The following is a 13,685-nucleotide window of genomic DNA, read 5'->3' as shown; positions in this document are numbered from 1 at the left end:
TTTATTTTATTTTTAATTCGTTCTTAGAAACAATTTATGACCAACCAACCATTATAATATTATGTTACAAATGTAATTTTAATAAATCAGAATTTTTGGAGATGAAAATCAATCTATATTTCAATTTCGAATCAAACAATTGCTGAAAAATTGGAAATTTGGATTTTCGGAATTAAGAATGTAAAATATTGTCTCGAAATTGAAATCGGCATCCAATTTCTTCCTGACAAGAAACATGAGACATGGAATAATCAAAGGTTTTAAAGTGCTTCTTACATGTATGTTTGGATAGTAAGGCGTTGCGATGAAGGTTACACTTAATGAAATTTCGTTGTTGATCTACACACATCAGTATGGGTGTCTACGCCAATTTTAGTAATAGTACTTTGTCCTATCCAATTTGTTTTGTTATCTTTCACCTAAAAGTTGATCCAACACACTATCCATAGACCAAACTCGGTGCAGTCTTTTTATAGTCTTACTACCTCATCTTCATATCCAAGAAAAAGTCTTCATCTTCTTTATTTAAAAAGAGAGAAAAAGAAAACTCGTGACAAAAGCTAAAGTTTTTAATTTCCAACCATTATTATTACTTTCCTCAAATTTTGGTTGATGATGACGACGATGATGATGACGATGATGGTGACGATGATGGTGCATTTACATCTAACTTTTACCAAACATATTTTTAAAATATTAATTATTCAAATTAACGCTAGAAATCGTACTTTTGCGTTTGATTACACTTATGACGAAGTGTAGTAGTGGCAAAAGTTTCGTCATATTAAACAAAATTATGCATTGTTTGCGAGTATTGTCAAAGTTTATTTGAGAAATAGAATTACACAAGTAAGTGCACATGACAACTTAGATACGGTTTATCAGCCCCCACAAATGTTTTTCAAAAGTGTATCAGTCCTCAATGCAAATGCAGAAGTTTAACATGCAGTTCAGTTCCTAGGATACGTGCAAATACTATTATACATTTTACTTTATTCTAATTTACATAGTATCACAAAATAAACATGTCGTTACGTAGTTCATAATTCTCAAGAAGCCTCTTGAATTTGTATTCTTCTATCTAAATAGAGCTGATTTGAGCGTCATAGAAATTTCATTAGGATGAAAGCTCGATTTCTTAACAAATTTTAGTGACGTATGCAGTGCCGACACAAGGTATTACAAAAAGCGACTAATGAATTAGTAGAGTGACGTGACGTGAAACTGCACCGCATAAAAAAAAAAAAGGAAGAAGAAGAAATTCTTTTATTTGATTATTTGATAAAATGGCTAAGATAATTCAGTGAACAATTAATTATTATATAATTTTTTATTTTATTTTAAATTGGCCCACTAGTAATATATATGTATACATGATAATTGGACAATTTATTTATTGATGAAATAAACACTAGTTTTGATTAATTAATGTGGTAGTCAATAAAATAATAATTAATAATTGAACATTTTTTTGTCAATCCTAATTATATTAATTTATATGGATTTAAATTAGTATAATTAAATTATACTTTAAATGACTTTTGCAAACACACACTTGACCTTAAGATAGAGATATACACAATTAAATAGGTTATCAAAAAATAGTACGTATGGTGTTTAGGTATGACATTGACAAGCAAAACGACGCCGTCGAACCAAATAATTTAATTTAATTTAATTCCAATAATAAATAACAGGTGTAGCAGGAAATTGGAATTACATTATTGACTTAATTGAAAACGTACATATGAAGAAATATTTATTGCTATTATTTTATTCATTTAATATATATTTTTAAAGCAAGATATGCCTCAGCCATCACTTATACCAACCAAAGAAATTGCTTGATATCATCACAATTTGCTTGGCTAATATTTATAGGGTAATTCCACTTTACCCCCTTGTACTCTGCCCAAGAACCACTTTACCCCCTCGTACTCTTAATTTCGTCGATTTACCCCCTTATACTTGTACAATTTCCCAATACAACCCTCTTCGTCAATTTTTTTCGATTTTGACTCTGACGCTATTTGGTCAAGAGTCAAAATATTGACGTAAATATTGAATTTTTTCGATTTTGACTCTCGAGATTAGAAAAGAGAGAGTTTCACACATTCATATATTTTTTTTTTTTGCACTGAGTGGAATCGATCAATTTTTGGGTCTTGATTTTTACTAAGTTAGGTGTTCAATTTGGGGATATCTTGGAAGGGGAAGTGGTGGGAGAAGAAGAAATGACAATATTGACGGAGGAGAAACGACGCGTTATAGGCAGTGGCAATTTTGTAATTTACAGAGTTGACCAAACGGCGTCAGAGTCAAAATTGACAAAAGTTGAAGGAAAGGGCTGTATTGGGAAATTGTACAAGTACAAGGGGGTAAATCGGTGAAATTGAGAGTACGAGGGGTAAAGTGGTTCTCAAGCAGAGTACGAGGGGGTAAAGTGGAATTTACCCATATTTATAAGGTTTTTAAAATATGTTACGAGATGTTTAATAACTTAGAAAATTTATATTTTGGTAAATATATATATATATTTTTAATGATATTATCATCAACAATTGACTTTCAGAATAAGATATAAATGTACAAGCAAAGATCTAAGCAAATAAAATATTAGGGTAAGTAATATGAGATGTATCAACTTATTTTAAGGAGTTGTGAAGCTATTTCTCGAGCTGATAAAGCTGTTGCATCTTATTTTTAAAATTAATTTTTAAATTGTTTGGATAATAAAATACTCTGTACTAAATTATAAGTTTTTCATAAGATATTTAAGAACTTATAAATTTTTCATAAGCGTCTGAAAAACTTATTTATAAGTTTACTCAAACATCGTCTTAGTTGGTTTGACACTAATTCTTCCGTTGTAGGGAGGGATCGAATGTTCGACTTTTTTTATAATTTTTTTTTATCAAATATCAAAAGATAGAAAATCCGATATTTTGAGTCGTACTCGATTTAAAAAAAAAAGGATCAAATAATAATAATTTTAGTCATTAATACCAATTCATTAGATTGTCAAAACTCTAGGATTTTAGTAAATACAATCCACAATCATCCAATTTCACAACACTCCATTTAAATAGAACATAATCTACATAAATAAATGCAAATTATGTACCAAACATCAAATTCAATCAAACAAGCCAACAAATTCAGAAGGTTACAATTTTATTGTTGGGTCTAAATTAAAAACACATTCAAATAACTTAGGAAATTAAAATGCAATAAATTAAAAAAAAAAAAAAAAAAAAGACAGAATAATTTTTAATGATGTTTTTAAGATTTGGAGAGAATGGTTGTCTCTGCAATCATAGAAGTAACAATGTATGGATCCATATTAGAAGCTGGCCTTCTATCCTCAAAGTAGCCTTTTCCCGCCTGCTCGGTTTCCCTTCCAACCCTAATCGACGCTCCACGATTCGCCACACCCTATCAAAAAGATTGCAAGATTTTAACGGACGGACGAGATTGATTGAATCACTTTCCGATTTAGTGGGGAAATTAAAACGTTGAATTATTACCCATTTAAAGGTGTTGATATCGGCGGTTTCGTGCCTTCCGGTGAGACGGCGCTCGTTGCCTTCACCGTATGCAGCAATGTGTTGCTTGTGCTTCAAACCGAGCTTGTCGATTGCCTTCTTTATCACTTCGTACCCTCCTTCCTCTCTCATCGACTTTGTACTAAAAAAATATTTCAATTTAAAATAAAATAAAATTAAATGCTATACTATTATTAGGAACCATATATGTTAGACGACATTTCGAAACAAATAAAAAGACGAGCATACGCATTGCATAATCGAACCTGTAGTTTGTATGCGCGCCGGCTCCGTTCCAGTCGCCCTATTGGCGTAAAAAAAAATATTATAATTAATTACATGCGTGTAATAATGAACAAGTGGGGCCCACAAGTTGAGTTTTTGGCACATACCTGAATTGGTTTAGGGTCGAAAGAGACGATAACTCCTGCAATCTCGGTAATCCTCTGCCGAAATACCAAAAAAAATTAAAAAAATATTAAAATCTGATCTAGAGGTAAGAAATATTTGAGGGAAGTTTATGTAATAAAATTTGAATTTAATTTATTTTTCTTTTTCGATAGTTTTACAAAATTTACCTCGAGAATGTAACGAGCCACCCACACCTCGTCTCCTGCGGAGATTCCGACGGACGGTCCAACTTGGAATTCCCACTGATGATTGCAAGTATTTAAATTACAAAATTCTATTAATTCAGCGAAATATTAAATTATCGAACTTATAATTCAGTACATTTTTACCGAGTCAGGATCGGAAAAAAATTAATATTATGTAAGAAATGTTATTAATTTATCGAGGTTCTGGTGTATTTGATTTTACCTGACCCGGCATAACTTCGCCGTTAATGCCGCTAATGTTGATGCCAGCATAAAGACAAGCTTTATAGTGAGCATCGACAATATCACGACCAAACGCCTTGTCTGCACCTATTCCACAATAGTACGGCCCCTAAAAACAAACCATAAAAATCGAATTAATTTTCAAATATTCGATTTAAAAAACCGGAAAAATGAAAAATATAATATCCAATTATTTTTACCTGAGGTCCGGGGAATCCTCCGACGGGCCAGCCCAAAGGCCATTTCACATCCTTTTGTAGCAAAGTGTACTCTTGCTCTATTCCATACCTGTATTTTTATTTATTTTTATATAAATTGAAAAAAATTAAGATCTTTTTGTTTATTTGTTTTTTTTAAAATAAATAAAATGTCGAAAAAATCGATTTCGAAAGCATTATTACCATGGAACCTCAGCAGCAACCTCAGGGTTGCTAAAGATTTGAGCAGCACCATATCTCTTGTTTGTGGGAATAGGTTCACCAGCTGGTGTGTAGGTATCACACATCACCTATTCAAATTAAATTAAAATTAAAATAAATTAAAAATAATAATCTTGAAATTAAATTAAAACATCGAGTAATTTGATTTCATTTTTCGAGTAGAGACGAAGGTTACGAAAACGCTTACAAGGATGTGGTTTCCTCGTCGGAATGGATCGGGGAAAATTGCCTGAGGGCTGTATATTAATATAATCAACAACAAGAAAAAGAATCATAATAAATATAAGAAATAATTAAATAAATAAATAAATAATTGAATAAATAATAAAATGGATCATACTAAAGAATAACTTCACTATCTTCACCAGGGGCTTGGCCAGTACTTGAGCCATCATAGTTCCATTTTGGCAGCTCTGATGGATGCTTAATTGGACCAGAAAATGTCTGATTTCACACCATAATAAAAACATTAAAAATTAATTAATTAGTTAATAAAAAAGATTAAAATATACTAATGAAGAGATTTTTTTTTTAAATTGTCTGAAAAGGGTAGAGAAAATATTACCCTGGCTTTGCTCCTAAGATCCATACCAGATCCACCAATCCTGACCATTGATCAAGATAATACATATATAAGAAAAATCCAAGTATAAAAAATATTTACAGAAATCATTAAAAAAAAAATCAAGAAAATTCTAGACTGCAAGTATATTTAAGAACTTCCAAACATATTGGAAGTTACATGGGTGCAAGTACGAGGTATAACTAAATAAAAATAAAGACAACCTTAATCAAGAAAACTCCCATAGTTAGCAAAAATAAATTAATCTACACACTTTCCATGAAAAGTAAGAAGAACACACAAATTCTATAGGGGATTAAATCACAGAAATGATCATAAAAAAATGGAAAAAAAATAAAAAAAATAAATAAAAATATAATCTTGAAAAGAAAAAAAAAAAACACTAACCATATGTACTCGGCGATGGTTTTCTCAGTAGTATCAGAGAGGTCCAAGTTGATGAGATCACTCAGCAGAGACATATTTCCTCAAGAACAATTTTTTTTTTATTTTTTTTATTTCGAAATATAAAACTTTGTAAAAATAAATTATTGGTAAAAATGTCACTCTGCAAAAGGAGTATAGTATAGTATAGTGTGAGTAGAATAACTGAGAGGAAGTAAAGAGGTGGTTTTTATAGGCGTTTGTGTTTGAACATTTCACTTTGGTAAAATAAATGAAAGGAAAATCTAAATTATAAATGGAAATTATTTAAATTCTTCTTTAAAAAGAAATTAAAGGGGTAGGTGGTGGTGAACATTTGGTAAGATCGAAGATTCAACCAACCATTGTCGTTATTGCTGTTTTGTCCTTTATTTTCTTTTCTTTTTACGGTGGGGTTTACCGCCATGGTCAAGTTAAATTACGAAAACATCCATATTTTTTGAGTGATTAAATCACCTTCTAAAATTATGGATTTTCTTGCACGTCAACTTTTATGATGTCAAATTCAACTGAATCTTTTAGATTTTGTGGAATGTTCTCTAATTTGTATTCGTTTTGTGCAAAAAAATACAATTTTTAATGCACCACAATCTAATATTTACAAGCCAAATGATTTTCTTGTTTCAAAATATTAAATATGCAGCTCGAATGGAATAAAATGGATACAAACATGGAGAATATTTCACGTAATTTAGAAGATTCCACTAAATTTAACACTATAAGAATGGACGTGTAAGAAGATTTATAGTTGAGGGGCTGATTGTAATTATCCAAATAAAATGATTATTTCAGTAATTTAACATTACCTCAAAGAGTGACCGCAATTTATCCTTTTCTTTTTTTCTTTTGGAGAAATTTCCATTTTAATATTCCAGACTCTTGATAGAATCACAAGATTCCGTAAAATGAAATGATAAATTAATTTATTTAAGAGGGGCAAAGAAGGAAATCAGGTCATGTCTAAGTAATAAGATTCCATTTTCTAGAGGAAGAATCTAGAGAATCTTTTTTTAGGTTATGGAATTCGATTCATCCCCATTAAAATGTGAGTCAGATTCATGATAAATAAAGATTAAAGAACCCCTTAATGTAGGGATTGACCTTTATCTTTAGTATAGTAGACTTATTCAATGGTAGGTATATCGAGTGAATTATATTACATTTATAGACTACGTAAGCTCTTAAATACGGAGTATATATGTTGAGCCGGTATTTTGTATTTGATTTCTGGCGCGTTTGTCTAAATATATTTTAAATAACTGATAAACTCTTATATCAAATAACTTATTTTAAGAGAGGATAAAATGTTACGGCTTATTTTAAAATTAATTTTGAAAGTGCATGAATAATGAGCTTATAACTATTTTTACTCAATTATAAGATCTTAAATAAAAAAATAAGTTCTATATTTTTTTTGTAAAAAAAAAGGATTTTATTTGCTCTCAACATCTCATTTTTTGAATTTTTAAGATTAAAGAAAAGTTATCAAACAGTTTGAAAGATCTTATAAACTCCTAAACATCTTCTTTTTAGAGCTTGTAAACTTAGTCAAACACCCTCTTAATACATAATCACACGCACGAGAATATAAATATCTGTAAAAATAGTTAATCTAGTCTTAATGAATGACACGTCTCTTGTGTAATTTGTAAATTATTGCACGATGGCGGAATTTACCCACTGTATTTCTAGTAGTTGTTATTTCTTTCGTCAATGAAAAAAAATCCGTAAAATAATGTATGAATCATTTTGCATAAACTGTATGATACAGTTCAGTGTGAAGTTCAACGGGTATAGCATATAACAAATAATTATATAGATGTTACATCCAACGACATGTCATAATAATATAATTATTTAATCACCAATTACAATATATTTGATTTATTTAATACATGTGAGTTTCATCGTCATCTTCGTAGTCCCATTATATGTGATGGAGTGTACCTAACAATTAATACAACATTATTTATAGTCTATTTCACTATTTGCACATATATTATACATAGTTTTATAATCGATGATGTGTATTAAAAAAGAATATTCTATCACATTTAAGTGCAGTATCTACCGCACCCCTATTTGCAAACAGAAATTAAAATCTTATTTATGAAGGATTGTGGTCCTATATCGTGCATAGGGATTAATGAGCTGAGCCCTCGACAGAAACTCGAACTTGAATTTGAATTTTTCGAGCTAGAGCTCGACTTCTCTGACGAGTTGAGCCCAAGCTCATTCTTAATTGTCCATGATCTCGCGAGCCGGCTCACGAGTTTTTTTTTTATATATATATACAATTAATACAAAATTAAATAATAAGTTCATATAAATATTTAAAAAAAATAATTTATAGATAATTGTTTTTTCAGGTTTTTTATAACTTATAATAATATTAACAAAAAATATATTTTTATTCTGAAATTTTATAATTCACAATGAAAACATATTGTTTCAAAAAAAAAAAAAAAAACTATCCAATTAAAAATCGATGAAATTCAGAAATTTTATTGCGATTATCCCCCGACCAATAACACTAAAATCAAATAAAGTCTTCAGAAACTACAAAAAATCGTCCACTAGACAAAACAACTCATAACATTAGAACAAGACTTCAAAAGAAAAATGACAAATTTGAGACGACAAACTTTTTTGAAAAGCATACAAAACATTTTTTTTAGCACAAGAAGATGAACTTCGTTAGAGAACAGAATAGTTTCGTTATTGAGCTTACGAGATTCTACACCTGGTGAAGTACATTATGTGATTTTAAACAGCAAATATACATAAATAACTATTCTCTAAGCACACGTACACACTGATGTGTGTGCTTTATTATGTGTAAATTAATAGTGTAGAACTACATGGGAAATTTCACCAGTTGTAGATTCTACAAAACTTCGTTATTGCATAAGCCGAACAAAACCGGCATTCTTGTTGATATAAAACTATATCCTAATTATATATTAATTTAATTTTCCGTACTAATTGAATTATTTTTCGGCCCCATGTAAATGCTATTGAAGCCGGCTAACAAAGTTGCCTCGTCCTTGTTGGTTTTGTTTCGATCGATGTTTATTAAATTATGTGTCATAAAATATTCTATAATCGCAAGTCACAAATCACAATGCACAAACAATTGGAGAAAACTAAACAAATGAAATAGGACAAGAATATTATATAGGACTTTGTTAGCAAGGCTTAATAATAATTATTATTATTAATTATTAATTAGCAAAATCTCGCTCTCTCACTTATCGTTGTTAACCAATGCATGTTTATTTTGACAATATAAATAGGCCATATTTATTTAATTTCATCACTCAATCACTTTTTTCAACAAAAAAAATATGGATTAAAGCGTATAAATCGAGCAAAATACCCTCGAATTTTAAATAAGTCCTATAAATGTTCACTTATGTCTGTAGTTTTTATAAACACCTCGATTTTTCGGAAATTTTGTAAATTTCAGAATTTATGAAAATTGAATTTTATAAAAATCAATAGCATGAATTTCACCAATTATCTCAAAAAGATGAATTCATCTATATAATCCACATTTATGATAGGAGATTAAATTCTGAGCGGATGAGCCGATATTTAATATAACTCGAATTCCACTAATTTTTTGACATGTGGCACTTTTAAGTCTAACTCTTAATAAATCACGCTATTATAATTAGGGTTAGAGGGGTTACGGGTTCAGCTGGGGTTTTCTTTTTTTCCTTTTTTTTCCAATTATTAAAATATTAATTATATTTTAATTTAAATTATCCACGTGTCAATCATCCTATGGCATCCGATTTTCTTATTAAAACAGACCATCCGGTCTAAATCTACACCTTATGATAGATAATGATATAACTAATAAAACAAAAGTTGAAACACATAAAAAAATTAAAAAAATTATACGAACTATCAATTTGGTATAAATACCACAATTGCAGTATTATATAATCAAAATTAAATAAATCAAAATTTTGGAATTTTTATTGAATATTAAAATCAAATTGGAAGACGGAATTCCAAAAATTCTACATATACTTCCAATTTCAATCCAAAAAATCTCCGTAAAATAGGAAATCTGAATTTCGTAAACCCGATTTAAAAAATGTTCTAAAATTAAAAAAAATTAGATAGAAATCGACGAAAATTGAAATGTTTGTTCCGATTTTCAGCCCTAGGAAGAAATGAAATATGATCCCATGTATATTTGGTGCCATTGATTTTGGTTTGTTTGTTTGTCAAGAGTTATCGTTGTCCATTAATTTAAAGGTATAGATTATATTAGGAAATTAGGTTTATGTTAAGAGAGAGTTTCTTTCTTACTTAGATTTTGTAACGCGACTTTCAGCCCGATCCATTAGTCTAATGGGTACTTGGGCAACAACAGGTCTACCACAAACCCATCTATAAAATGCATGGAAGACATTGGTGCTCAGTAGTAGAAGGAGGCTTCATTGTACAATCCTCGTTGGTAGGGCACATAACAAACATGTGCATGTTCGAGCCAACTAACCGCTACCCCAAGTCGGCTTTGATATCATTTGTAACGCCCCGAGCTTTGAACCCCGATCCGTTAATCACAAACCGACCCTAAAACAAAAATCCATGGAAGGTATTGGTGCCCAGTAATAGTAGGAGACTTCCTTGTAAGCTCACACAATTGTATATTTTTCTCATATACGATTAGGATGTTACGGATTTGATAATATCATGATTTTTTATTTATTTTTTTCATGTAATTGATATGAATATAGAAATATTCATAGATGTTTATTAATTAGACCGACCGTTAGAACTTCGAATGGAATAAATATATAGAAATAATTAAATTTAAAATCCACAAAACAATTATATTCAGCTTTCATTTAGCGCTACCATGAAATCAGTGGCGCAGAAGCTACGATTCCTCCGCCGGAACCCGCCCTCTAATTTCTCACTCAGGTGGACCTCTACAACCACCAATGGTGGCGCCGCCCTAACCGAAGACGAGTTGAAAGAAATCAACGCCGTCGTCCCGCGCCTCTGCTCCTCAAACCACCTCAAAGAGGCCATTAACCTCGTCTCCGCCGCCCTCTCCGCCGCAGACCCTCCTCTCAGCTCACTCCCCCTCCCCTCCCTCGTAAACAGGCTCGCTGAGGAACCCGATCTCACCCACCCCATGCACTTTCTCAACGCCCTCAAGCACAACGCCGCCACCGGAAAACCCCAATTTCTACTACCCGTCGCGAAAATGTTCGTCTCCTCTTATTTCCAAAAAGGCTGCCCGAAGTGCGCCGCCAAAATTTTCCAGTGGGTATCGCGGCCCGATTTCCCCGGCGGCGCGGCCGATGATTTGGAGTTCTACGATGCTCTCGTTGATGGATTCTGCAGGAATAGGATGATTCTGGATTCAATTAGGGTTTTGAGGTTTATGGCGAGTGAGAATTTAGTGATTGGGAGTGAAATTAGGGTTTTGGTGTACAGGGGTTTGTTGAGGGAGGCTAGGGTTACAGATGCATTGGAGATGAATGCTGCATTGGATTGTGGTGGTACCCTGGGGAGTGATGGTTGTACTTCCAATTCGAAGGAGGTGGTCGATTTATTGGACCGGCTGATCGCAAATTGGGTCGAGTAAAAAAAATGTGGTACAACACTACATCATTTAATTCCCCTGTTTCGACTCTATTGAATCTTTCCGTTGTTTCGATATTTTTTTATTTTTTTTAATATTAATGATTTGATCGAACAAAATGAACTTTGAGTTTGTTAAATAGAGTTGATGTTCTATAATTTTTTCGAATACGGGTAGGAATGAATAATTCTCGAATCATCTGCACGCTGTTACCGATTATTATTAGTCGTCATGTACTCGTAATGAATCATCTATATATAATGTAAGAACTGATACCTTGAGCTATACAAATTGAACAAGAGATATATAAGTAATGGCAATTAAATCTCGAAAAAGAATACACAGTTTTCATTACGACTTACTAGCTGTGTAATAACGCATTCTTTAAGGGGTTTAATTTTTTATTTTATTTTTATGGGCAGGTATAATTGCAGCGGAGATTATGCATTACACAAGATTATTAATACGTTGGATATGAATCGAGGGTCTTTTGATGCTTAACGAATAACGAACATTCATTTTCCGATTCGTTCTTTTTGCTTACTTAAAGTTTGAGCAGGCTTTTTTCATTCAAAAGCTTTTGGACAACTTTCGCATTAGTTGTCGAACAAATACGCTGCAAAAGTTGTTCGAAAACTTTTTACGGGTTCGGAGGATGTATAGCATGAACGTTTTTTATGTGTTATGGATATTAGTTTTTGTTTTGTTTCAATTCATTTTTTATTTCTCAACCTTTTGTCGTTGATATAACGAAAATGGGGGCAACAAAAATAAACAAAATAACAAAAATCGCCGTTGCCGGGGATCGAACCCGGGTCACCCGCGTGACAGGCGGGAATACTTACCACTATACTACAACGACTTTGATGCTGGTTATTTTAAGTTTATATTATTTGAAGTATATATGATAACAATTGTCCCTTGTTTATCCTCCTATACTTTTTATGGTTAATACAGATTGTCACCATCTTCTTTCTTGTACAAAAAGTGACAATTTTTTTTTATCATGATATGTGGCGGTAGAGTGTGTTGTAAAGTATTTTCAAAATTTAGGTTATCTTTGAATTATTTTAGTGGGAGAGTATTATTGGTATTGAAGGTATTTTAAAGAAATTATTATAAATTTTGAATTTTGAATTCTTTTGTATTGGAATTCAATCCAGATCAACTCATTGTCAATACAAGTATTATTAGTATCTGTCCGCATGAGTATAGCTCAACTGATTTCGGGAATGGTAAATTAATACAAGTATCATTAGCATCTTAAGATACGCGACATGTATTTTATGATACGATACAATATTGATGGTAAAAAATAGGACTTTTTTATTGTATATTTTCAAGTTATTTATCTTTTTATATCACTTTGTATCGCTCCACCATATCGCGATAAATAAAAGATACCTCAATACATATTTAGGTGAATTTCAGGTATAGGTCAGATCTTACCGACCATATTCGGTTCGTTTAAAATATTAAAATCGTCGATTTGGGGGTTTAAGCCAAGTTTGATATCGATAAGAAAATAAAGAAAATGCCGAAATTGGAAATGATGAGTTGAAGAAATTAATGAAGATGAGGATGAACACAATCATTTGAAAATGGTGAATGAGAAAGATTTGAGTGGTATTGATCTTGAAGATGATGAGTGACAAATAATTATTATTTTAAATATTGATTCGAATTTGCATTCTAATTTGGATAACACATGATATAAGGAAAAAATGACACAATGACGTGACTCATTGATGCATAACGTTGTCACCCGATATTCGATCTAGTTGAGTCAAATTGTATTAGAAAGTTATCTCGAAGGAATACAATATCCGTGTTTTGAATTTTACCAAAATCGTATTAGAAAATGGTCAAAATTACGTTTGAAATCAAAACGGTATAATTAGATTTGAAAAATGATTTTAAAAGAAAATGGGGCAAAAAGACAAAATAGCAAAAAACGCCGTTGCCGGGGATCGAACCCGGGTCACCCGCGTGACAGGCGGGAATACTTACCACTATACTACAACGACTTTGATGTTGATTAATTCAAGGCCGCATAATTAAAAGCATACATTATCATTTCATACTGAACCATATACCGGATTGCCCATTTTGAAACTTCTGTTCAGATACAAGAAGAGATCTGATGCATCCAATTTCAACAACTTGCTTTTTCGCCGTTTACAGGTTGAAAAATTCTTACAATGATTATGAAACAACAATATGCACATGAGGCATAGGTCG

General features: G+C 31.5%; 2 protein-coding genes and 2 non-coding genes across 4 annotated transcripts; 1 reads left to right on the top strand and 3 right to left on the bottom strand.

The window, feature by feature from the left end:
* Nucleotides 1–3,116: 3,116 nt before the first annotated feature.
* On the bottom strand, nucleotides 3,117–6,084 carry LOC105972354 (glutamine synthetase cytosolic isozyme 1). The gene is made up of 12 exons (XM_012997301.2): nucleotides 5,795–6,084; nucleotides 5,390–5,429; nucleotides 5,165–5,268; nucleotides 5,012–5,060; nucleotides 4,786–4,892; nucleotides 4,585–4,672; nucleotides 4,365–4,493; nucleotides 4,124–4,198; nucleotides 3,938–3,991; nucleotides 3,812–3,849; nucleotides 3,528–3,687; nucleotides 3,117–3,435 (listed from the first exon to the last, which is right to left on the bottom strand). The coding sequence occupies exons 1-12, from the start codon at nucleotides 5,866–5,868 to the stop codon at nucleotides 3,283–3,285; spliced, it is 1,071 nt and encodes a 356-aa protein (XP_012852755.1). The 5' UTR covers nucleotides 5,869–6,084; the 3' UTR covers nucleotides 3,117–3,282.
* Nucleotides 6,085–10,306: 4,222 nt separating this feature from the next.
* On the top strand, nucleotides 10,307–12,156 carry LOC105972253 (hypothetical protein). Its single transcript, XM_012997190.2, has 2 exons — nucleotides 10,307–11,457; nucleotides 11,867–12,156. Exon 1 carries the CDS (start codon nucleotides 10,710–10,712, stop codon nucleotides 11,445–11,447), a length of 738 nt encoding a protein of 245 aa, XP_012852644.1. The 5' UTR covers nucleotides 10,307–10,709; the 3' UTR covers nucleotides 11,448–11,457; nucleotides 11,867–12,156.
* A 78-nt stretch (nucleotides 12,157–12,234) lies between these two features.
* Nucleotides 12,235–12,306, bottom strand: TRNAD-GUC (transfer RNA aspartic acid (anticodon GUC)). Its single transcript has one exon. It is a non-coding gene; the product is annotated as a tRNA-Asp (tRNA).
* A 1,093-nt stretch (nucleotides 12,307–13,399) lies between these two features.
* On the bottom strand, nucleotides 13,400–13,471 carry TRNAD-GUC (transfer RNA aspartic acid (anticodon GUC)). Its single transcript has one exon. It is a non-coding gene; the product is annotated as a tRNA-Asp (tRNA).
* Between the last annotated feature and the right edge of the window lie 214 nt (nucleotides 13,472–13,685).

Source organism: Erythranthe guttata, chromosome 4, assembly GCF_056151865.1.
Source record: "Erythranthe guttata isolate IM_541 chromosome 4, IM_541, whole genome shotgun sequence".
Classification (NCBI taxonomy): domain Eukaryota; kingdom Viridiplantae; phylum Streptophyta; class Magnoliopsida; order Lamiales; family Phrymaceae; genus Erythranthe; species Erythranthe guttata.
Note: the sequence above shows the minus strand (reverse complement) of the source record. Positions and strands in the feature narration are given on the sequence as shown.

Bases quoted from the DNA above. Each gene is read 5' to 3' on its own strand.
- LOC105972354 (XM_012997301.2), bottom strand. From the start codon at position 5,868: ATGTCTCTGCTGAGTGATCTCATCAACTTGGACCTCTCTGATACTACT. The intron at 5,061-5,164 runs GTATGATCCATT...ATTAATATACAG, and splicing joins GATAGTGAAGTTATTCTTTA to CCCTCAGGCAATTTTCCCCG. The intron at 3,688-3,811 runs GTTCGATTATGC...ATATTTTTTTAG, and splicing joins GGCGCGCATACAAACTACAG to TACAAAGTCGATGAGAGAGG.
- LOC105972253 (XM_012997190.2), top strand. From the start codon at position 10,710: ATGAAATCAGTGGCGCAGAAGCTACGATTCCTCCGCCGGAACCCGCCC.